The sequence below is a fragment of the Eretmochelys imbricata genome, chromosome 17, assembly GCF_965152235.1.
Source record: "Eretmochelys imbricata isolate rEreImb1 chromosome 17, rEreImb1.hap1, whole genome shotgun sequence".
Lineage (NCBI taxonomy): Eukaryota > Metazoa > Chordata > Testudines > Cheloniidae > Eretmochelys > Eretmochelys imbricata.
The window spans coordinates 13,724,096-13,748,955 of record NC_135588.1 but is presented as its reverse complement, the minus strand read 5'-3'; the positions used below and the strand labels follow the sequence as shown (position 1 = coordinate 13,748,955).

Sequence of the window (24,860 nt, the reverse complement as noted above, 5' to 3'; positions counted from 1 at the left end):
TTGATTTCTGTTCCCCATGGCTCAGAAAGATCGGAGTTTACAAACAGAGTTTCAGTGATGTACAGGAGACTGACCAATGATGTAGTTAATTTAAAATCTCTTTGGTTGTGTATAGTGCATGCCCATAAATACATGCTCTTTTTTTAAAAAAGCAGTCAAAGATATGACAGAAAGCAAATGAAAATTTGGCCCAAGACCAGCTGTCTATAAAATCTGTTTTTCTTATCTCCAACATAGACTTCCTTTAGGGAGAAGAAAATAATTGGTGGTCCACCACATGGGAGCCACTTTGTTAATACAACCAAGTTAGACCACTTACCTGAAGCTTGCTAGATAAGTAAGCCTGATTCTGTTCTCACTTCAATATAAAGCCAGATGTAATAGCAATGCAGTCACCATAAATCCAACTGTAATCCCAATGTCCCAATGTAATTGAGAATGGAATTCATATTTACCCAAACCAGCTGAATCTCCTTCTGAGTTTGCAAATTTGGGCCAAAAATTTTGTGAGAACAGGCTTTTTAATGATTTTCCCAGTCTTTTCTCATTCCATACAAACTTTGCAATACCTCCTGGCTGCAACCCAAAAGTGCACAGATAGGCAAAAATGAAAGATAGTGGGTGCAAATTTCCTATGGTTTTGGAACCTCAAAATCAAAATGCTTGTTTGAGTTTGGTGTGCGGGGATGGGCAAAGGGCAGGGGATGAGGCAGACGCAGGGCAAGAAGATGTGTTTCTAGACAAACTCTCCAGGTTTACCCCCAAATGGAACAGCTGGGAAACAGCCATGGGGCCTGCTGTGGCCTCAGGATTAGAGCACTAAACATGGAGTGATTCCAAGGCTGAAGTATCGTTTTAGTGGAAGCTACATACAACAGCTATATTCAATAGGTCTCCTTCAGCCTGCCTGTAAGGTGATGAGTCATCCCTGAACTAGAGTTTGAATAAATGAGGCCTTCCTGTGCTAGGCTCCAGCCAATCCACAAGCCAGGACATGGTCTGGTGACACTTGGGGCGGGTATATAAACCTTGTGGCAGAAATAGTAGCTCATTTTACTCAATGTTGCTTCATGGATTGGAACTCTCCCCTGCCTGTCAGTGGTAACACACTCCGTAAGCCTTAGCTACCTCCTGCCTTGCTCTTGCTTCAGCCTCGTTTCTAGTCCTGCTCCGGCCTTGTTCTTGCTCAGGCCTTGTTCCAGCCCCACTCTGGGCTCCTGATTCCAGCTCTGACACCCCCTGCTCTGCCCACTCGATGTGATTGCCAGGCTCTGACCATGCCCATTGTGGTTTCTTACACTGTCAGCCTTTACTTGTATGGACATGAAAATTTAAAAAAACACAAACCCAACCAAAACCCCTTACTTGCTATATACGTATTGTAACTTGTACTTTAAGTCTAGTGCTAATTGTACAGGAGAGCTCACTAGGCTCTATTTCCTCTTCAGTTCAAGAGACTGGTTTAGAAGTCTAGAGTATAACTGTGAACCAGAGAAAGGAAGAATATTAAAGTCACTTAATAGACTAGGATAAATGTTCGCCTCTGTCTTATTTATCTGTATTTAGAGATTCATACTGAGGATCGTTCAGCCAGCTTTTTTTGATCTTTTGTCTCTTATTTGTGTATAAGAGCCAAGTGAAATAATAGCAAGAAACTAACAAGCCATGGAATTCAGGATATAAGGCCAATAATTCCACTAAATATGAATCATCTCTGTTAATATTCTTTCTGCCAAATTCTACTTTTTGCTGCACATTAAAGAAAAATTAGCTATCATCGGGACAGATAAAAAATGCACTGAGTGAGAGTTGATCTGTGTGTTTTCAAAACAAACGGTGCTAATGCTTTTAATTAAGGGGTAGGGAAAATGAAGGGCTTTATCATCCAGTCTCCTCGGGCTATTATTTCATTGTGGATAGGGCTTCTGTTGTTCTAAATGTCGACCTTTTTTGAAGGATTTGCTGTTAAATCTAATGTAGTTTGCATTTAAATTCCAGTGTGCCACATGAGCCCTCATTTATTTGATAAGGAACCATTGTTATGAAGAAGAATGTAGCACTTAATTTGTATTGCTTAAGGGAGCTCAGGAATGCTGCATGTTAACGATATGTTAACGATATCATTGGGTCGGAAATTAATATGCAGCGTGATATAGTTGAGCAAAATTTGGAGGTGAAATTATAAAATCTGTCAGATTATTCACACACAGAGAGCTTCTAAAAGGACATGTTTTCTGTTGTATATCCAGGAAACATGCACACAAAGCAGTGCTGACAGCTTCATCACTGTTTCTGAGTCTCAGCTGGCTTTGGAGGGAGTGGCCATTAGCAGGGATGAGAGGATAATTTCAGTTTTAATGTTCATTTAAGGTCTGATCTAATGCTCAGAAAGATCAGTGGAAAGACTCCCATTGACTTTATCGGATGCTTAGGTTGGACCTTTATGGCTTGATCCAATAAAGTCATTGGAAAGACTGCCCACTAACTTCAGGAAGCATTGGATTTGGTCCTGCAAAGATGTGCATGGATGTTTAATGTTGTGCACTGCGAATACTCCCACTGATTTCAGTGGAACTACTCACAGTACATTAAGTTAAACACATGAGTATTAGCGGGATCAGAGCCTTAGTCCTTAAAATATTTGGCTGTTAAAAAGGATAACAATTTGTGCGGGAGGGGGTGTGCACATGGGCCACTGTTCACTAAGAACTGGTCTGTGGCCACCAGCTGATTTCACTCAAGCCACTCGTGATGAGATTTTAGTATTAGAGCTGGTTAGAAAACTGGGGGTTTTCTTCTGGGAAAAAATTGATTTTTTTTGGTTAAAAGTATTTTAACCAAAAAATAAAATATTTTGAGTTTGTAAAGCTAACTTGGTGCTTCAGGGGAGTTGTAGTTCATGTGCCTCATGCCCCTGTTCTCCTCCATAGGCCGTGCTCCTTCGTCGGACTGCATCTCCCATGATGCACCATGTTTTCTCCTCTTGGTATGGGAAGGCGGTGCATCATGAAGTCCAGTTGGTCAGCCCTGCCCATAGAGGAGAAAGAGAGTATGAGGTATCCGAACTATCCCACGAGTCACTGCAGCAGCATTTCAGAATCCAGATATTTCAGTTATCAGGCTTTCAGTTTTTTGTCAAAAATGTTGTTTTGTAAACAACACCATTTTCCATTGATAAAAAGTTTCACTGGAAAATTTTTGACCAGAACTAATTAGTATCTTTCTGTCACTAATGACCTAAACTAAATTTGATGTAGAAGCAAAAGGCCCCAGAGCTCCCATAACTAGATCCCAAAGGGTACATCTACACAGCAACTAGACACCTGCAGCTGGCCCGTGCCCGTCAACTCAGGCTCACCGGGCTCAGGATGAGGACTGTTTCATTGCTGTGCAGATTTCTGGGCTCGGGATGAGGCCAGGCTCTACAACCCTGCAAGGCGAGAGGCTCACCCGGAAGTCTACACAGCAATGAAACAGACCCACAGCGTGAACCCAAGTCTGTTGGCCCAGGCCAGCCGCGGGAATCTAGTTGCTGTGTAGACAGACTCGAAGTGTCCATGCCAGCTTCCCAGGTCAGAAGACAAAAGAGAAAAGAGGTTGTGCACATTCTGTGACAGAGTGTGACTTTTCCTTTTGTTTAATTCCTGATGCTAATCCAGGATAATGGAGCTATTAGATATTGGCATCTCTAACGTGGTTATCGTTTCAAAATGAATTGTTTCTGCTAATGGTAGTAATCTTGCTACAACTAAAGCAATGAAATTGAATTCTTAAGTACTAGAGTAGAACAAACCATGAAGTATTGTAGTGCTTATTGAAACTAAGGGTCAGATAGCTGTCTGAAAAAGAGTCTATTTAAGGTAGATTATTGATAGTTCCTATATTAACTAATTTAACACGCCAATTGTTCTGTGATTCTATGTTAAATTTTATAATGACTATAAATAATAGAAATGATCTGCACTTAATACATATCACCTTTCATCCAAGGATCTCAGATAATTCACAAAAATGAATTAGGCCTCATACCATCTATGAGTCAACGAGTGATACCTTTACTCAGGTAGCGTAGTATTTGCCTCCCATTGACTCCCATAGGATGACTCATAGTGTAAGGTACAACCCAGCCTGAGTCTCACTGTCTGGCCCTAGACATGGTAGAGAAGTACTGTAAATAGCAACTTTATAGATTGGGAAACCAAGGCACAGGGATTTTCTGTGACTTGCCTCATTTAAAGCGTGTTTGTTAAGTATGACCCAGCATATCAGTGGTCAAGCCAGGAATAGAAGCCAGACTTCCTGACTCCTGCTGCCTGGCTTCTACTACAAGACCAGACTGCCTTATAGGAAACAACATGTGCTTATGGGGAAATACAGTGAGTTTTCTAATGATCATATATGATAGAATTTGCATTAAGGGGTGAAATTCTTCCCTGTGCAACCCAAGGCCTATTTGCTTAGTCATGGGCTTAACTGCTGCGTAGGCTTGTGCTGTCCCTCTGTTCAAGGGTGAATTTCACCCTAGTGAGGACAATACCACCTCTTAAATACTAGGCTTATTTCCTGATTTCAAAGGATATTGGGGACAGAACTCTGTTTGTGTATGGGAATAATTTAAGACTGAGGTGCTTTGGTGACTCTTCTGCACCCCTAAATACTACAGGTATATTTGATTTTTTTTCCTTGCTGATATCCATGAGGGGTTCAGGCTTTGCTTCTACAGCTAGGATAAGAGTCTAGATTAGATGGGGAGGGAGGGGGAGTGTCTTTTATTATTCCATTTTACAGTGGAAAATACCCCAGAGAATTCAACTTTCCATATACCACAACAGATTTGCAAACCCCAAAGTAGCAAGAGCATAAAAATCTAATTGTTTTAAGCCACATGCTGTGTGGTAAATCATAATTTTAGGGATGGGGTTCTGTTCAACCATGCCAAAATAATGGGTCAGATCCTCAGTTGGCATAAATCAGAATAGCTCCCTTGTTTCCAGTGAACCATCTGTACCAGCTGAAGATCTGCCCCAATGTTTTCAAACAATATTTACAGTTGTTCTATCCTAGTTATTGAAGAAGAAGAAAGAAAGAAAACTGGCACCAGCAGTAAATACACCTACCTATGAATGCCCTTAATGTTTTATAGTTCTTAAGAATATATCCAGTGGGACCGTATTTCTTCTATTATCTTTTTGTGCATATGTTAATGCCAGCACCTGACACACTCTCATTTTTCTTAATCCTGTTCTCTTAATGGATACCGTGAGCTTGGCTGGCCTTCCACAGGATGAGAGTAATAATTTTGCTTCATCAATTAGAGAGCAAGAACTTTTGCAGCATTCTGGAGTCAAATCTTTCGCACCCACCCACTTGAGAGTAACTCTGACTATTGGTAGAGCTGGGAAAATTATGCAACAAAATATTGTGTGAATATTTGTCCAATGTTATTAATGAATTTGATTCAGCCACATGATTGTCGTTATTCATTAGTGAGGCATATTTCCTTCTCTGGAATTATATTGTTGTTATAATTGACATCACCCTGCAGATCCCACCCACGATCAGGGCGCCATTTGATTAGGCATTGTGCAGATACATAGCAAAAAAACCCAACCAATTGCTGTCCTGGAGAGCTTATGTTCTAAATAGACAAGAGAAAAAAGGGGGAGTGAAAGGTAGTAGTATTATTCCTACTCTGCTAGTGGGGAACTGAGGCACAGAGAGATTAAGTGACTTGCCCAAGGTCACGCAGGAAGTCTGTGGCTGAGCCAAGAATTGAACCCAGCTCTCTTAAGTTCAGTGCCGTAACCACAGAACTCTCCTTCCTCCCTTTAACGTATATAGGCAGTTGAATTTTGTGCAGTCTTACTTCAGTGGCAAAATAATATCTCCCAAATAATGCTCCAATTCTATAAGCATAGTGCTTACTACTGTGAAGCTGTTGGCCCCACTGAAGTCAATAGGAGTTTTCCAAAGACTCCAATGGCATCAGGATCAGGCCTTATTTTAGGTATTTGGTAACTTCCATTGATTAAATAAACCTATAGTCCTTTAAAAAGAGAAAAAGAAAAATGACAACTAATAATTTTGCATTGCTGATAATGCTGTTTCTATTGTTTTTTTTCTCTTCCTGCAGGACACCTGCTATGATTGGCTGTTCGTTTGTTGTAAACAGGAAGTTCTTTGGAGAAATAGGTCTTCTGGATCCTGGAATGGATGTATATGGAGGAGAGAACATAGAGCTAGGAATCAAGGTTTGTGAAATTGTTACCATTCTGTGCAGTTTTTCTTGAAATTGTATTTTTAAAAAACTCATGCACAAGGATCTTTTTTAAAGACCAAAATCAATTAGAATCTGCATTAGAATCGAGCACGATACTTTCAGTGGCACCTTAAAGAAAGAGTCGAGAAAACATTTAGTTACTTCTTGGGAGCATATATTTTCTCCTGTTCCCCAACATTTGCATATGGAGCCTATGCAATGCCTGCTAAAGCCAAAGGGAGCATTTTCAATTATTTAAGTGGGCTTTGGATCAGGTCTATAGCATCAGTTCATGATAACAAGTTATAGATATGCAAAATATCAAATCCAGTGTCAAAGAAAATATCATGCCTGTGTCTCTCACAGAAATAGACTCATGGAAGGTGATGGGGCTACTCGTTGTGAATACCACAAGCATGATTTGAATGCTAAAACATATTTTACAGACATTTAACAGCCACAACATAAAGTACATGTATAAATTGGTGTAACCCACTTTAATTATGATATTTAGTAACTGCCACAATAAATCTACACAAGAAACTCCTACTTACAATATCTACCAGTGCAACTTCAATTCATTACTATAAAGATATTAGATGTGGTTTAATGATTTGATTGTTTCCATAATTAGGGCCCTACCAAATTCACGGCCATGAAAAATGCATTATGGACTGTGAAATCTGGTCTCCTTCCCCTCCCCATCCCATGAAATCTGGTCATTTGTGTGGTTTTACTCAATACTGTACAGATTTCACGGGGGAGACCAGCGTTTCTCAAATTAGGGGTCCTGACCAAAAGGGACATGCAGGGGGGTCCCAAGGTTATTTTAGGGGGGTTGTGGAATTGCCACCCTTATTTCTGCGCTGCCATCAGAGCTGGGTGGCCAGGGAGCAGTGGCTGTTGACCAGGTACCCAGCTCGGAAGGCAGCGCCCCGTCAGCAGCAGCGCTGAAGTAAGGATGGCAATGCCATACCATGTCACCCGTACTTCTGCGCTGCTGCCTTCAGAGCTGGGCGGCCAGAGAGTGGCAGCTCCTGACTGAGGGCGCAGCTCTGCAGACAGACGCGCAGAAATAAGGGTGTCAATACCATACCGTGCCATCCTTACTTCTGCACTGCTGCTAGCCGCAGCTCTGCCTTCAGAGCTGGGCTCCCGGCCAGCAGCCACCGCTCTCCAGCTGCCCAGCTCTGAATGCCCAGCTCTGCCCAGCGTCGCCGCCAGCAGCAGCAGTGCAGAAGTAAGGGTAGCTGTATCGCAACCCCCTGCTACAATAACCTTGCAACACCCCCACCTTCCTCCTCGCCCCACACACACACACCTAATTCCTTTTTGGGTCAGGACCCCTACAATTACAACACCATGAAAATTCAGATTTAAATAGCTGAAATCATGAACTTAACGATTTTTAAAATCCAATGACCTGTGAAATTGACCAAAATGGACCCTGAATGTGGTAGGGCCCTATCCATAATATATCACAAAGCGGTTCATATAAAAAAGATTTCAATGCTTGCAAAGGCAGAGTCTATGGAGATCCAATCAAGCCTGGGCTTAGAACATACTGTTGGTTAGATAAAGGAACTGATAGTGAGAGAGACTTGAGACTTGCTCATAACTGAAAAGTTGAATTAACTGTTTGCTGTTATAAAAAATGAAAAATCATTGTTTATTTCATAGATTTTCCAACTTGTATTTGCTTTGCTAGAAAATCAAAAGCAATTGATAAAATCTATTTTCATTGGGTGTGATGAATAGTAATCTCATTTAAACAAGAGAATAGAAGATAAAGCCTTTAAATATGCCATGCAATTCCACTCTTTATGGGGTAATTATTGCACCATGAGCATGCAATTGACGCTCTTGGTCTAGAGGTATCAGACTCTCTTGTGACCACCTTCATTTGTTTGTTTTCACTTTTTTGTGTTGCTATCATTCAGTGATTGACAGAGATGGTATAGTATTTAGTAGAACTATTTTCTTCTCCTAGTTAATAATTCAACCCGTCTCTTTGGTCTTGGAGGATTTCGTGGGAGATTGCTGGAAAAATAAGATAGATGTTCAAGGCACAAGCAATGACCAGAGATGTAATATTTTTTTTTGACATTGTGGGTCTATTAAAAGGAGAGCTAGAATATCTCTAGTTGAAAGATTTTGAAAATTCCCACCACCCCATCCTAATCTTTATTTTTCCAATGTGTATACGTGCGTGCACACACATTATATATTACACACACACACACACACACACAGGCCAAGATTTTCAGAAGTAATTAGTGGTTTTGGGTGTATAAACATGTGGGGCTGAAACTTATGACACTTTTAAAAAGGCCTCCTTTTCAAACGGTGCTGAGCTTGTCCCCTCTGAAAATCAGCCTCCTTTAAGGTGTCTCAAGTTGGGCACCCAAAAGTGCTGGTTAATAAAATCTCTAGTCACTTTTGAAAATGTTGGCCTTCTTGTAAAGCTTACAGTTACACCATTTGGTCCCAGTCTTGCTCACAGTGAAGCTGATAGGTTTTTGCTCCTAAATTCAATAGCGTGGTGGCTCTTGTCATAGTTGGTTTGGTTTGCACTTTATATCGAGATTCCATTTATAGATGGTTTATACAGGGTTAATAAATAATTAATAGACATTTTAATAAATGGTTCATTAATTATAGATTATTATAGCATCCAACCAACCAATACATTGTTTTGAACTCTGGCTTACAGCCATCTATAATATGCTTATCACACCTATTATCCCTCAGAAACCATTGCTAAAGTTTATCTTAATATAAAACGTTTGATTGGTTGCTGAATAATTTTGAAGTGTGGCAGTTGTCAAAAAGTAATTGTGTGGTTCTTTGTTTACTCTGTCTCAATGCCTCTCAGCTCAAAACTGGCTCAGTTTACAAGTCCAAAGATAATGGTTTTCTCTTTGGTGATGCTGCACGTTCCACCTTCTTTCTGAAAATCATGCTGTATTTTAATATAGTTTAATATTTATATCACTAAAAACCCTATCATATGTTTCTGGGTGCATGTATACATTTGTTTTAAAGTACAAAAATTAGACAGTAGACCAAGGGACAAATAAACCCCACCATCTCAGACATCCAGCAAAAACATCAGTTAAACAAACCATGGCAGAGGTTCTCACAACAAATATTTTGGTGGCCTCTGATTGCGGCCACCAACTCTTGCTGGTGGCCGCTGTTACAATTTTAACTAAGTTTAGGAAAGACAAATAAATATGCAAATACTTGTCCAAATCATTGAAATGTATTTATGTTGGGTTTTTTTGCAGGCTCAATAATAAAAATAATGTACACGTCTCTGTTCTTTACTGGACCTAAACAGAATAGAAAACACAAATAAGGGCATATCTTGTCTTTTTTGTTGTTTATTTTACTTTTTTGGTTTCTGTTTTAAAGACTTGCTAGATAGTAAGCTGCTGCTGTGAAAATGATAATAACAAACATACAAATATCACTTTTCACAGCAGCACACTTACTCAGCCCTGGCAAGCCCAAGGACAAATTGATCTCTGGATGGGGAGGAGGGTAGGAAGGCATTGGGTGCTAGAGGCAATGGGGAGAATGGATAGGGGGCTGGGGGAGGCAATGGGGGCCAAGGGAGAATGGACGGGGGTGAGCCCAGGGCCAGAGCCTATTGCCCACCACCACAGGGAAGGTGGGGAACTGACTAGGAGCCTGTTCCTCCAGCATTTGTGTCTCCCCTGCTGGCGGCCTCAGGGGAGGGGGCACTGCTTTGACCCCCTCCCACATCACTGCCCAGGAGGCTGTGGCCTCAAGGAAAGCCCCTGGTGGCATGCAGCCACGGTGGCCACATTTGAGAAACACAGTTATGGTACAATTAAATGAAGGTGATCTAAACAAAAAGGATAACAGTACAAAAATAATGTTTTATGTTGTCCTATATTTAAAAAGAACATGTACTTTACAAGAATCTGATTTATAAATATGTCCAGATATAGATACAGTACATATGGCTATAAAATGCAATAAAGAAAACTATCTATTTAATTGCTGTTACTAATTAGTTCAAATGAGAGCATTGACCGATTAGCTAAGTGGTTCACTTTAACAAAAAAGTTATCCATGGTTAGGGCTGCAGATAATCCTGGCGCTAGGGTTTTTGCTGCCCTCTACAAAGTGGAAAACATCCTCCTACCCTGTAGTCACTAAAATAACAATAAACCCACTAAACATTTTGCTGCCTCTAATTTCTAGCTGCTCTAGGCAATTTTTTGTTCTGCTTGCAGGGTAAACCTGGCCCTGGCATAGAGTACAGATCGTTCTTTGTATTACCGTCATTCCTTTTATCTCACTACAGTGACTCTAGAAGGAGTTCTCATCTTGTGCTTAGTCTTGCTCCCTGTCCCTAAAGTGGACGACTTCATATCCTGAGGCAGCATTAAAAAAAAAAAAAAAAAAAAAAAAAAAAAAGGGAATAAAATCGCTATCAGCCTGTTCTTGGCAGAGAAAATGGTGATGTCCATTAGGCAAAGGAGTTCAGGGTAATATTTCAACGGAGATGTTTTCAACGGCATTTATTTATTTATTTATTCGTTCATTTATGTTAAGCTATTCCTGGACATTGAGTTATCCCAGTGCTAGGTCTTACCACATTTGTCGCATGCCAGGCCTGTATATCTGAACAGCATTCCCTAGAGTTAGCAACAAATACCTTCCACAGCAGGCCATTTTATCAAATTCTACCCTTCACGGTTATTCCACAACCGCAGAGTTGGTCACAAGCTCTACCTGCTGTGGCTGGAGAATATTGACGCCCTAGATGTCTGAGTGAAGGGCAATTGTAAGAGTGCGTCAGCTTTTGAACTCTGTGGACATTTTCAGTTCACTAATATAAAGCCCTTGAATGTGGTCTCAGAATTCCCCTTGACTTCAGAGGTAGATTTGGGCATTTACCAATGTCAAGGTTGTATAGTATGCATGCAGTTCCAGCCTCAATGCAGGAAAGAACTTAAGCACATACTTTTCATGAAAAATTTAATCACAAATCCAATTTTCCAACATCAAAAATTTTATATCAAAACTGTTTTGTCAGCCATAGTACTGCTATAGTGGTGAGAGGAACATTTGCTCTGGTAGCTTCTTTCCTGAGGTGGCCAGCAATATGGCAAATTAGTATGAGTTTTCCATTCATTGCTTAATGGAGACAGATTTAGTCCAGTGACATTGGCCTGTGAGAATCTATAACGCATTACCCAATTCCCTCAAATAACTGGTCCCCTCAATACGCACAGACTTTTCTCCACTCCAGTGAGGATGTGGGGAATCTGCCTCTGTAACTTATGGATTCTGTGTATGATTATGAACGCTTTGCAGCTTTATCAAGCTGCAAACTCCATTTTAAATATGCAGCCCCCTCTGCCTTCTCTGTTGTCTGTTTGCCTCCTTGTTGAACTAAAATTGAAAAGGCTGGTGACAAAGGTATAAGAAAAGAGGATTGCTGACTTAAAATGCGCTCCTATTGAAATGGAATAGCTCTAAAAATAGACTGGCTCCTAACCAGCAGAATTGGTCTATCAGAGGAGAGGTCGCCTTGGCAATTAAGTCACTTGAGGAGGCTAAAAGCTATAAAAGGGCAGGAGCTGTTTTACTCAGGGGACCATTTTTCTCCAGCTCAATATGAGGGAGAAACAGCCCAGCATGTAGAAGTTTGTTGAGATAGGGAACTGTGCCTACTTACCCCCAAGGACTCCCAAGGGAATGGTGAGCTAGTGGTGGGCATTGCATTTAGACTGCTGATTGTTTTCTAAATAATCTGTACTTTCTTGTGCTTAGTTAGGTGAAAGAGCAAGGGTGTTAAAATTCTGTGCAAGTCTGTGTTATAAGCTTTAGGCAAAATGTGAGAGACTTAACCAGTAAACTGGAAGGCTCACCACCTTTGGTGGGGTTCTGGGAGAGTGTGTGTTTAAGCTATGGGGATAGGCAGCTGGATAACAGGTACCAGCTCGTACAAGGAGTACTACACACTGCGTCTGGATAATAGCTGGGCTCCATCTAGGTTCCTGGAGCTGTAACAGTGCCCCTTCTGCTTTTGCAAACTTTGGCAAAAAAATCTATTCAGAAAACTTCCATTCCCACTTTTGTTTTGTGTTTTTTTTAAATGAAGATTGTTTGTGGATACGGTTTTTAGCGAATGTTTGAATTGCAAGGAAACCATTTGCTTTTGATATGCATCATGCTGTTTCTTTGTGTGTGAGGGTTGTATGGATTTTCACGGTTGGTCACAGCGAGTTACTGAGATGCCCCAGGAAACTGTATATGGTGTTTGTTTTGAACAAAGGTTTATTTTGTGTGTGTTGCCATCATTTCAAGCCCTGGGGATGGGTTACAAGGTTGTTTTCAGCAATGTCATGCATTGCTAATTAAACTCATTTAAGCTGTCTTTTAGAGATTAATTTAATCAATAAGGATATTATTACTCCTTTGATAGTATCATTTGTACAAATTGTCACTTGATGAAGACAATTAACTCAGAATGCTTATTAGCTGATCCATCCCACACCTTATTTGTGTACTAAGAATCAGTCACAGATTTAATTAAGAAAAGTACAATTCAAGGATTTCTTTGAGGCTCAGTGGATGACTCTGTCTTTGTTTTATGTGAATGTTTAATCGATTGTAGTTTGGGTTTGGTCATTTATTATCTATTTCTTTTTTTAGAGGGGAAAAAAGAGTGTTCTCTCATTTCAAATGCCAAGTTTTCCTAACTAGTCACCTAAATGTCTCATGTCAATCTCAGATGTGCGCATCCAAATGAGCAGCTGTGCATGCAAAAGAGGTAACCCAGTGAACCCATTTGAACATTCATATGTGCTAATGGAGGACTGATCTCAATAAGGGTAGCGAATTCTGAGCAGTTGGCTCCTGGTAAGATATGCACATGCGGGGAATCAAACATTTTGGGGTGGTTGTTATTTTATTAATAATTATTTAGGCTCTAATTCCACAACCATTAATACACATTAGCAACTTTATAATTAGGGGTGAAATTCACCCCTGTGCAGAGGGTGCAAGGACTGTGCACCCCTTAACTCCCACATAAGTTCTCAAATTGGCACTTCAGTGGTACATAAGTCCGGGGTGTAAGGTGAGCAGATAGCAAATGAGAAAAATCAGGGTCGGGGTGGGGGGGAATTGGTGCCTATATAAGACAAAGCTCCAAATATCAGGACTGTCCTTTTAAAATCAGGACATCTGGTCACCCTACCGGGGTGGGCCCTGTGCACAGGGTGAATTTTACCCATAGAATCATAGAATCATAGAATATCAGGGTTGGAAGGGACCCCAGAAGGTCATCTAGTCCAACCCCCTGCTTGAAGCAGGACCAATTCCCAGTTAAATCATCCCAGCCAGGGCTTTGTCAAGCCTGACCTTAAAAACCTCTAAGGAAGGAGATTCTACCACCTCCCTAGGTAACGCATTCCAGTGTTTCACCACCCTCTTAGTGAAAAAGTTTTTCCTAATATCCAATCTAAACCTCCCCCACTGCAACTTGAGACCATTACTCCTCGTTCTGTCATCTGCTACCATTGAGAACAGTCTAGAGCCATCCTCTTTGGAACCCCCTTTCAGGTAGTTGAAAGCAGCTATCAAATCCCCCCTCATTCTTCTCTTCTGCAGGCTAAACAATCCCAGCTCCCTCAGCCTCTCCTCATAAGTCATGTGTTCTAGACCCCTAATCATTTTTGTTGCCCTTCGCTGGACTCTCTCCAATTTATCCACATCCTTCTTGTAGTGTGGGGCCCAAAACTGGACACAGTACTCCAGATGAGGCCTCACCAATGTCGAGTAGAGGGGAACGATCACGTCCCTCGATCTGCTCGCTCTGCCCCTACTTATACATCCCAAAATGCCATTGGCCTTCTTGGCAACAAGGGCACACTGCTGACTCATATCCAGCTTCTCGTCCACTGTCACCCCTAGGTCCTTTTCCGCAGAACTGCTGCCTAGCCATTCGGTCCCTAGTCTGTAGCGGTGCATTGGATTCTTCCATCCTAAGTGCAGGACCCTGCACTTATCCTTATTGAACCTCATCAGATTTCTTTTGGCCCAATCCTCCAATTTGTCTAGGTCCTTCTGTATCCTATCCCTCCCCTCCAGCGTATCTACCACTCCTCCCAGTTTAGTATCATCCGCAAATTTGCTGAGAGTGCAATCCATAAATAGTCTCATTGAATTTATATGAGTAAAATTACTCTCAGGCTTAAGTGGTTGCAGAATCAGGGCCTTAGAAACAAAAAAAATATATTTCATTTCCTTTTAAGCACAGAGGAGCTCATGTATTTCTGTGTTTAGAAAATCAAATGTTTTTTTCTCTGTATGTTTTGCATAAAATTAATGTAATCTATCACTCTTTACTAAGAATAAAATAAAGAAGTTTGGCTGGATTTTTGAAAGCAGCTGAATCTTTCGGCTTCCACTGAGTTCTGCTACGCTAGCTTGAGAGTTCATCAATTCCAAAGCCGGAAGGGACAACTGTGATCATCGCGTCTGACCTCCTGTATAACACAAGCCAGAAAACTTCCCCCATATAATTCCTGGAACGAATCTTTTAGGAAAATATCCAATCTTGATTTTAAAATGGTCAGTGATGGAGAATCCACCACCACGACCCTTGGCAAATTGCTCCAATGGTTAATTACCCTCACTGTCAAAAACATATGTCTTATTTCCAGTCTGAATTTGTATAGCTTCAGCTTCCAGCTGCTGGTTTGTGTTAGTTCTTGCTCATCTATATTGAGGAGCTCGTTATTAAATATTTATTCCCCATATAGATATTTATAAACTGTAATCAAGTCACCCCTTAACCTTCTCTTTGGTCATTGAAATATAATGATAGACTCAAAAACTCAATCTAAGACAGGTTTTCTAATCCTTTAATCATTCTCAGTTCAATCACTCTCTCCTATTTATCAACATCCTTCTTGAATTGTGGGCACCAGAACCGGACATCGTATTCTAGCAGCGGTTGCACCACTGCCAAATACAGAAATAAAATAACCTCTTTACTCCTATTCAGGATTCCCCTGTTTATGCATCCCAGGATTGCACTAGCTCTTTTGGCCATAGTGTCACACTGGTTGCTCATGTTCAGCTGATTATCCACCATGACTCCCCAATTTTTTTCAGAGTCACTGCTTCCCTGGAGAGAGTCCCCCATTCTGTAAGTTCCTAGGTGTATACATTTACATTTAGCCATATTAAAATGCATATTTTGTTTGTTTGTGCCAAGTTTACCCAGTGATCCAAATTGCTCTGAATCAGTGACCTGTCCTCTTCATTATTTGCCCACTCCCCCAATTTTGTGTCATCTGCAAAGAAGGAGTGTGGTGATTTCATGTTTTGTTCCAGGTCATTGATAAAAATGAGAAATAGCATCGGGCCAAGAACCAACCCCCCGCAGGATCCCACTGGAAACACATATGCTTGATGACGATTCCCAATTTGCAATTATACATTAAGACTCGTCAGTTAGCCAGTTTTTAATCGTTTTAAGATGTGCCACGTTAATTTTATACTGTTCTAAGTTTTTCAATCAAAATTTTATGTGGTACCAAGTTGTAGCAAGTCTCCGGCCATTTGTGCCATGTAGGCGGAGCAAAGGGAGAGGAATAGGACAGAGAATTTGCTCCATGATGTTCTGTGCATCAGTGAATACAGGAAGGATGGTCCCATATTTAAGGTAATAAATAATAAGGGTAGTGAATTCTGAGAGGTTGGCTCCAGGTAATATATGCAAATGGGTGGAATCAAACATTTTGGGGTGGTTTTATTAGCCCTGTGAGTGCGTGAAGAGACAATAATTAGAATGATGTGCAATTTTTTTACCCACCCAACTCTCACTTTGCCAAAATGAAACTGATCTGCTTGAAATTCCACCTGCAAGATCTTCAATCTAGGGATGAATCAGAGAAAACTTCTGAGAGAGATGGAGGTTCAAATCTTAAGTGGAGTTCACTCTTGGAATATATCCTTAATTTTATTTCTTAGTGTGCTTGGCTGGTTTTTGGTACATCTCAAATGGCTTGGCATATATACCTCAAATTCCATGGATTCAGTCAATCCTGGAAAGGAGATGTGCCATAAATGAGTTTTGCGGGTTGATGCTGGAATTATGAGATATTAATTACGTACATTATGATGTCTTCATAGCCTAATGCAGTTGGTGTTTGTCTGTCCCGTCTGCCTAATCAGCTGATGTATCTTAGCATGTATACTGAACAGCTATAAACTTTATAAAGTGGGTATAGGCCAGATGCAGATAGTCATGATGTGAGGGGTGGCAAGCAGGGTACCACATTGGGCTGATGAAGTCTTAGGAGTGGGAGAGCCACAAATGGAGTGGTCTGGTCTGGGGAATAGCGCAAGCTTTATGACAGAACAAGAAGCAATGGTCTGAAGTTGCACTGGGGGAGGTCGAGGTTGGATATCAGGAAACACTATTTCACTTGGAGGGTTGTGAAGCACTGGAATGGGTTACCTAGGGAGGTGGTGGAACCTCCATCCTTAGAGGTTTATAAGGCCTGGCTTGACAAAGCCCTGGCTGGGATTATTTAGTGGGTGTTGGTCTTGCTTTGAGCAGGAGATTGGCTAGATGACCTCCTGAGGTCTCTTCCAACCCTAATATTCTATGATTCTATGAATGGGAAGAAGAAAGCCACATATGAAGATGGGTCCATTTCATCCCTGCTTTCAAGGAACAAGGAAGCACCTGCATAACTTGCAGGATCCATAAAAGACCCTGGATGGCTCACACAATACCACAGAATCTATGTGCAAAAGCCACAGACTACTGAAAGTGGGAACTTTTTAAACAAAGGACATTTCCAGATAAAGATATTGTTAACTCAGAGCAAACGAAGAAATAGAATAAGACTGACCTTGGAAAATGTCTTAGAAGCATAGCTTTAGAAATAAAGCAGCACACCAATTCGCATGCGCCCATGTGCTTGGTCACATGCTATTTATATCGGTCGGTATCCCCATTGTATTAAGATTGATTTTATTCTTCAGCCAGCGTTATTGTTGTGTGGTTGAAAGAAATATTTCCACTGTTGACAAATAGCCAATCAGGAAAAGTTTATTTTTAACCACAGAAATTGGTACTATTGTGAATTTAGAATGTTTGCTCCACGTTGTTGTCAGTGCCGCATTTACTGTAGGTGCTGGAGGATGTTTTATAGGAAATGTCACTCTAATTTTCTGATGCATTGTGAGCCAGACATTTACGCTATTTTCTTCTATTAGAGTTGCAGTGGTGTGAGCAATTTAGAGCTGTCTCTCTTAAGAAAGGGAAATTGCAAGCAGGCAGTCATGTCGCTTATGCTGCTCCCTCGCTGTCTCCTGATAGAAAATGATTTATTGTCCCTGCCCATTATCTCCACTCAAATAAGGAAGGGTGAAAGGAGCATTCTCACCCACTCTGATTCTAGTGTTTTTACCGACAATGTTCTTTTTATGCAGGGAAAAAGTTCATCATTTTCATCGAAAAATATTAGCTCTTCCCATCCAACCGGCAGTATATTGCAGATGAAATTCACTTCTGGGTCCAGAGGTCCTGCTCTCAAGACTATGCACCCCTTAATTTCCGCTTGAGCTTTTGGCGCTTATAAGCCTCTTCTTGTGAATACTAATTGAAAAATTGCCAAAGGCCTGACTTAATGCTGGACGTACAGAATCAGACAGACAGCCCCATCTTCCACCACTGTCAGTGCAGGCTCCAGGCCGCTCTTACAAATGTTCCAGCTGTGGAGAGCAGCCCTCTGCTGAAGGGCCTGTAGGTATGTGGGTCTGCAGAACCCAAAGAGAGTAGAAAACCACAAGGCAGGATGAAAGCTGCAGCACCATCTCACCTGCCTGAGTTCAGGGGATTAGATAGCTCAGGCCACGGATGATTTACACCTCTCATTACTGGCTCGTTTGGGAGAATCTGGCCTAGTGTCTAGGACGGGGTGGGCAAACTACAGCCTGGGGGCAGCATCTGGCCCCCAGATGTTTTAACCTGGCTCTCGAGCTCTCACCAAGGAGTGGAGTCGGGGCTTGCCCCACTCAATGCGTGCCGTGGCACCGCATGACTCCTGGAAGAGGCAGCGTGTCCCCTCTCCAGCTCCAGTGCGTAGGTGCAGCCAAGGGGTTCCGCGCACTGCCCCCGCTCCGAGCACCGTCCCCGTTGGCCAGGAACTTGAGGTAAGCACCAGCCAGAGCCTGCACCCCTGACCCCCTCCTGCGCCCCAATCCCCTGCCCCAGCCCTGATCCCCCTCCTGCCCTCCGAACCCCTTGGTCCCAGCCTGGAGCACCCTCCTGAACCCACAACCCCTCATCCCCAGCGCCAACCCAGAGCTTGCACGCCCAGCCAGAGCCCTCCCCCACATCGCACCCCAACCCTCTGCCCCAGCCCGGAGCTCCCTCCCGCATCCTGAACTCCCCATTTCTGGTCCCACCCCAGAGCCCGCACCCCCAGCCAGAGCCCTCACCCCCTCCTGCAACCCAACCCCCAATTTCATCAGCGTTCATGGCCCGCCATACTATTTCCATACCCAGGTGTAGCCCTTGGTCCAGAAAGTTTGCCCACCCCTGCTTTAGGATCTGTACTCTATGCAGTGGTATTTTCAAAAGCACTCAGCACTGGTCTAACTCTGCTCCATTGAAGCCAATGGTAAATAATTCCCATTAATTTCAATGGAATCAGAGTTAGGCCAACACTGAGCGTGTGTGTGTGTGTGTAAGTTATTTAACTTTCCCTTTGAAAATGCAGTTATGGTCAGAAAACGAGAAAAGTTCAACAGGTCTGGTCCTGCAGTGCATTGCGAGTTAGATCTGCTTGTATTTCTGACTCAGATATGTTTTTACCATTCCGGTTAGCCAGGGGTGAAAGTAACTAAAAGGACTTACCGGTACGCCGGAGTCCTGAGCAGGGGTGTGGCCTCAACCGGAAGAGGTGTGGACTTTAAAGATTTAAAGGCTCCCAGCTGCAGCAGGGAGTCCCGGGGCCTTTAAATCACCCCCAGAGCTCCCAGCTGCAGAGGCAGCTGGGAGCTCAGGGGCAATTCAAAGGGCCTGGGGCTCCAGCCACTGCTACCGCAGGAGAGCTCCGGGCCCTTTAAAAGCACTGCCTGAGCCCCACTGCCGGAGCCCCGGGATAGTGGTGGCAGGGCTATGGCGGTGATTTAAAAGGCCTGGGGTTCCTCGCAGTGGCTGGAGCCCCGGGCCCTTTAAATCACCACCAGATCCCTGCCACCGCTACCCCAGGGCTCCGGCAGCGGGGCTCGGGAGGCAATTTAAATGGCCTGGGGCTCCGCCCACTGTGGGGAGCCCTGAGCCCTTTAAATCACCGCCTGGGGAAGCCAATCTGGTGCAGCATGGTTTACCAGCTTACTTTCACCTCTGCTGTTAGCCCTTCTGACTCAATGCGGTCCTGGGAGATTGAGCTGCATTCCTGTCCTGTCATCATCTACAGAATTGTTAAATTTCACTTGCTGAACATTTATTACTGTGGTCATGGTGCATGAGCCAGAATGAACCCAGCTCTCAGAGGACAGGTTAAGATTGTTGGAGATAAACCTCCTTTTATTAGCAATTCAGTCGAGAATCACTGAGCCACCACAAAGATGGAACGCCACAATGTCGTTCTTACAGAATCCCTTTTGAGAGTACAACTGTCCTTTAAAATATCCCTAATCCATGAAACAATAATCCAACTTTCCTCCCTTGTTCACTATTACAATGGGCTAGCAACTCATCTTAAGTTCCTGGAATGTCTGAGATATAAATTGCCCTATAAAGTGGAAAACAAAACCATTAAAAACAAACTGAATGTTGCCTTCTTATTTAAAAAACAGTGCACGTTGGGAAAGATAAGAGAAAATTTGACATGAGGTTACACTCTGAAAAGTGTAACTATATAAATAGCGATGTGGGGTTTCCTATCTGTCCTCTCTCAAGGACTTCCCAAGCAAATCTGTTCATTTTCGTAAGTCAGAACACAGTTTTCTAAGTGCCAGCACTGCAGACATAAACCTGGGCTCTGACAAAAACTCAGGCTGTTCCTTCTGCCTCTTAAATCATCACCCGTAAAGAACAGTGAAAACATTGCTGATAGTTCGGTAGGTGATGCTTTTAGACAGGGTAGAATCAGGCTTCCTTGTCCATAGATGTTGGCTCTGCAATTCTAGCAGGATTAAAATATATCTGGGTCATATCTGCTTCCCCCCTTTTTTTTTTTCTAACAAAGAAGCCATGCAAGGAAAGTAGTATGCTGAATAATAAGGTGACATTTCCCTCCAACCAGCTTTCTGAAAATAATTGCACAGTATTATTTTTTAAAGGCTGGGTGCCACCCATGGCCAAATATTCTCATTATAGGGCTCAGAAAATGGGGTAGCACATACGTGTGCTCCCCCAGGAGGAGTTCTGGGAAGGAACTGTGACTCTGATCACAATTCCCCTCCTGCTCCTCACTTGTTCTGTAGGACTTCATCCCTTTTTTGCGGGGCTCAGATTAGTCACCTATTATCACCGACCCCTTTTTAATGTGTTGGTCTCAACCTTTTTTACTGTTGAAAATTTACATTAGAGCGGTAGATTCTTAATTGGTGCATCTTCTCCCAGAGTTCCTGTGAACATGATAGTCCTTTTCCAGACACACGTCTAATTCCCTCTCGAGTGATTTTTGGCACTTGTCTTACAACGGCTTTCTCCTGCTGAATTCGGCAGGTTGTTCCAAGCTTCCTCTGTGCAAAGAAATTTCGTCTGAAGGGTTCATATGCCAATCTTCTCCTCTCTTTTTGTTTTTCATTTAACTACTGGGCGTGATTCTCTGTTGCCTGACACCATGTGTTGTCATTTACATCGGTGCACTATGAGAGCCAAGTGGGTATAAAACACTTAGGCCCAGATTTTTAATGGTATTTAGTGTTGCTGTGCTCAACCTTGCAAAGCCCAACTGATTTAGGAGCCTTAGTCTCATTTCCAAAAGAGATTTAGGTCCTTAGAAGCATAAATCCAATGAGACAATTTGGGTTTCAGTCACAACAGAACAGGTCAATGGAGAATCAGGCCCGCTATCTCCAGCAGTTAGGTGTTGGTTCAGTTAATCTTCAAGATTTCTTTTGTGAAAAGTGGATTCCTTCACCCATCCGCTCACATTTAGTTTGCTCTTACTGTGATACTTATGTATTTTCCATATAGACCAAGCTCTTTGGGGCAGGAATTATGTCATCTTATGTATTTGGAAATGGTCCAGAGAATTTTGGGCACCATCAATAATGACAATAAACCTTTCTTTATTAGTCATCTCTTCAGATTATTTGGTCACTTTTGCCACCATTTTTACAATCCCAACAATCTCAGGTGAGCTTTTCAAAGGCACAAAGGGCACGTAGGCTCCCATCAGAATTCAGCAGGAGTTGGTTGCTTCACTCCTCAAGCCACCTTTGAGAATCTGTCCTCTCCTTGAGATAGTAAGTGACCAGATCAGCATGCGTTATTCTTAATGTGATATAACTTGAGACTTGTTCTGTGTGGTATTTAGAACAACAATAGAATAATTTCTGAAGGTGTATGTCCTGCATCCCTATGAATTTATCCTCCACCTTTGTGTGTCCCTGTTATGTTTTGTGGACATCACAAGGGTATTGCTCCTGGGGACTCATTTTTAATCACAGTCGTTAGGCAAAGTTCACTATAATATGAAGGTAGCAGAGTGCCACACTAGCTGTTTTCCCATTGGTGTTTTTATTATTCAAGGCAAGGCTTCTAGTTCATACAGAATCAAATCCATGCAGTGCACTTGTTTCCATGATACATAAAAGGTGGTTAACCTCAATAACTCAATGCACTGAGTTCTCATTTGTCTCCTTGCTACTTCAGAGGTCTCTTTCTCATCACTGCTTTCCAAGCAGTTCCAAAGCAGCAGAGAATACTTACAACCCAGCTATTTCACTGACGAGAGAGTGCTCAGCCTTATTTAATAACTCTGTAAAGATACAAGGCACGCTTTTATATTAGTTTTCACATGTGTAGTGGGTTCATGGTTTTAGTGTGTCAGCCATAACCTCCCTCAGTTCTGTACTATGGTGTGCATTGTGCTTCCTTTCTTGCTGTCAGCATGAGAATTGTTGCCGTTTTCCAAACGTATGAGTCCATCTCCTCCCTTGCACCTCTTTGGTAGTAGGCTATAGGTCGTTGTCCACCCTTAAGCTCTGTAATGACTCGGGGCTTGACCAACAGAAGCACCATCCTTTCATTGGCTTTGTTTAAAAACTCAGACACTATGGTGATGTGTGCAATAGAAGAACCAAAATAGGAAAGAATAAGGACCTCAGGATTTGGCCCAATATTAGGGCCACACATTTTCTCCCTATGCTTGTCAGAAGCAGAAGGAAAAAGAGTTTGGGTGAGCTAGTCCAGAACTCTACCTTTGGCCATATAAGACCTGATCCAGCCAAATGCTTAACTTTTAAGCACACGAGAAGTCACGCTGACTTCTTTAAGACTAGTCTGTATGCTGTAAATTTAATCACATGCATAAGTGCATTGTTGGACCGATGCCTTAAAGAGTTAAACTTGAACCAAAGCATTTTAAGAACCGATATTTGTGAAGCAAAACACTCAACCTTATTTTTCTTAGAAGTGAACATAGGTTTGAACAAGTTTTAAAAGATAAAAAACAATCTTCTGCCTGATGCCCTAATTACCTGGCTCTGGCTTTAAATTATATGTGCATCCTTCTTGGATTGGGTCATGTGGCTCTACTTTTGAGAGTTATTATACATCATTTGCACAGAAAATGCAGGGATAAGACACCAGGAAGCAAGGTAATCTGTATTTTAAATAGATTTATACTTAAAGCCTCAATGCAGTAACTATTTCATATTCAGCTGAAAACCCAGAACATGTATTAATTAACCCCACTGTTGTGAATGGGCACATGCAAATGAGGTAGTATAAACCAATATTTCAAGATTAGCATTTCTGTTACATTTTCTACCTTTTAAAGAAGGTTGCTCTGCGCTAGGTATATCAGATCTATGCCTTGCAGCCCAGTGTGAGCGGGTATGGAGGGGTCCCATGATTTCACCACTCTGCAGAAGTTGCTGGAAACAATACAAGCATGGCAACAGAATATCCATATGGGATCCCACTTGAGAAATTTCTGTCTGGATTTCCTACAGGATGGAAAACCATGTTTCCTTCTGCAACAGCTGTTTTGCTGTGCCAAAGCCACAGGGTTAAAGTAGGGGAAGACAGCTGAACTTAAGTTCAAGTGTAAACTTTAAACTGACGCCTTTTCTTTTTTTTTTTTAAGTCCAATAAGTCCCTACCTTTCCAAGACTTCTCGTGATCACAGTGTCCAAACAGTAGTAAAATAAGTATTTCTCCATGTTGCCTTGAGATGTGTTCAGTTTATCTGGGATAATATCCTTTCCCGTTGTGATCCATCCTTACTTATGGGGTAGCTAGAGTGCTGTGATAGCTCAATCCCCAGTGGCTGGCCAGGAGTCCCACTCATACACAAGCACTGTAGATGCTTCAACTGCTAATTTAGCACCTGAATGACATCCTGTCCATTGCCACACTCCTACCGGGGCCTCTGGACACATGGTGTCTCTGGTCTGTTTCTTCCCAACTCCCATGGACCCTTCACCTTGAGCTCTGGCTCGCTAGCGCGGGAAGAAAAGGAGTAGATTCACTGATTGGCAAATTCATCTCAGCATGTTGGATGTAACATTGCTTTTCTGTTAGGTGTTTGCCGTCTCTGCCTCACTCACGCATTGACTGTGTAAAAGAATACCGATATTTTCTGTGTTTCTTCCAAGGAATACAACTTATGTTCATTTTCCAATGGGAAGAAATGAGATATGTGTAAACCACCATGTTCTATCAATTGTGAGGTCAAACCTGTGTAAAACTACAACGTTCCATTTCAGTTCCATCCAAAACCTTACATTGGCGGCTTTCATTTGAAACTAGATACCTTTTCGCAGAAAGCTTAGGCTACTGAAAAATCCACACCCCTGAGCAGCGTAGTTAAACTGATCTAAGTCCCTGTGTAGACAGCACTAGTCCAATGGAAGAATTTTTCCATCAACATGGCAACCACTTCTTGGGGAGGTGATTACCTACCCCAATGGGAGAACCCTTCCTGTTGGCATAGGTAAGGTCTAGGCAGTGCTGCTGTAGTGTTTCAGGTGTAGACAAGCCCTTAGTGAATCTTTTCAGGACCTTGAACTGTGTTTTGGGTTGGGCTAAAACATAAAGGGTTCTTTGTGGAAAGTTTGCATGGTTCTGGTTAGCAGTAACTCAGCGGAAGGTTCTTTAGCGTCTCATTGTGGGGACTTCCTGGCAAACCTTGAATTTGGCAAGTATTGAAGTGTTGTTCTATTCCTGCCAGCATCAGCCCACAGTCAGACATGCTGAGTGACTGGTGCTGACACTCTGCGACCCCCTACAGTTTCTCAGGAGTATTTTAATGGTGATTACAGATGATTGTATTAAGTAAACATTGAATTAAATAGATTGGCATAAAATAAGAGCGTTCCTGAGATTTTCCCCAAATCTTGA

The 24,860-nt window shown here is 42.2% G+C and overlaps 1 protein-coding gene across 1 annotated transcript in view; it reads left to right on the top strand.

Moving 5' to 3' along the window:
* GALNT17 (polypeptide N-acetylgalactosaminyltransferase 17) overlaps window positions 1–24,860 on the top strand; it is a 283,023-nt gene that overhangs the window by 182,443 nt on the left and 75,720 nt on the right. Inside the window, exon 6 of the mRNA XM_077836678.1 lies at window positions 6,134–6,251. Coding sequence (XP_077692804.1) covers window positions 6,134–6,251 — 118 coding nt within the window. The remainder of the gene's footprint in view (window positions 1–6,133; window positions 6,252–24,860) is intronic.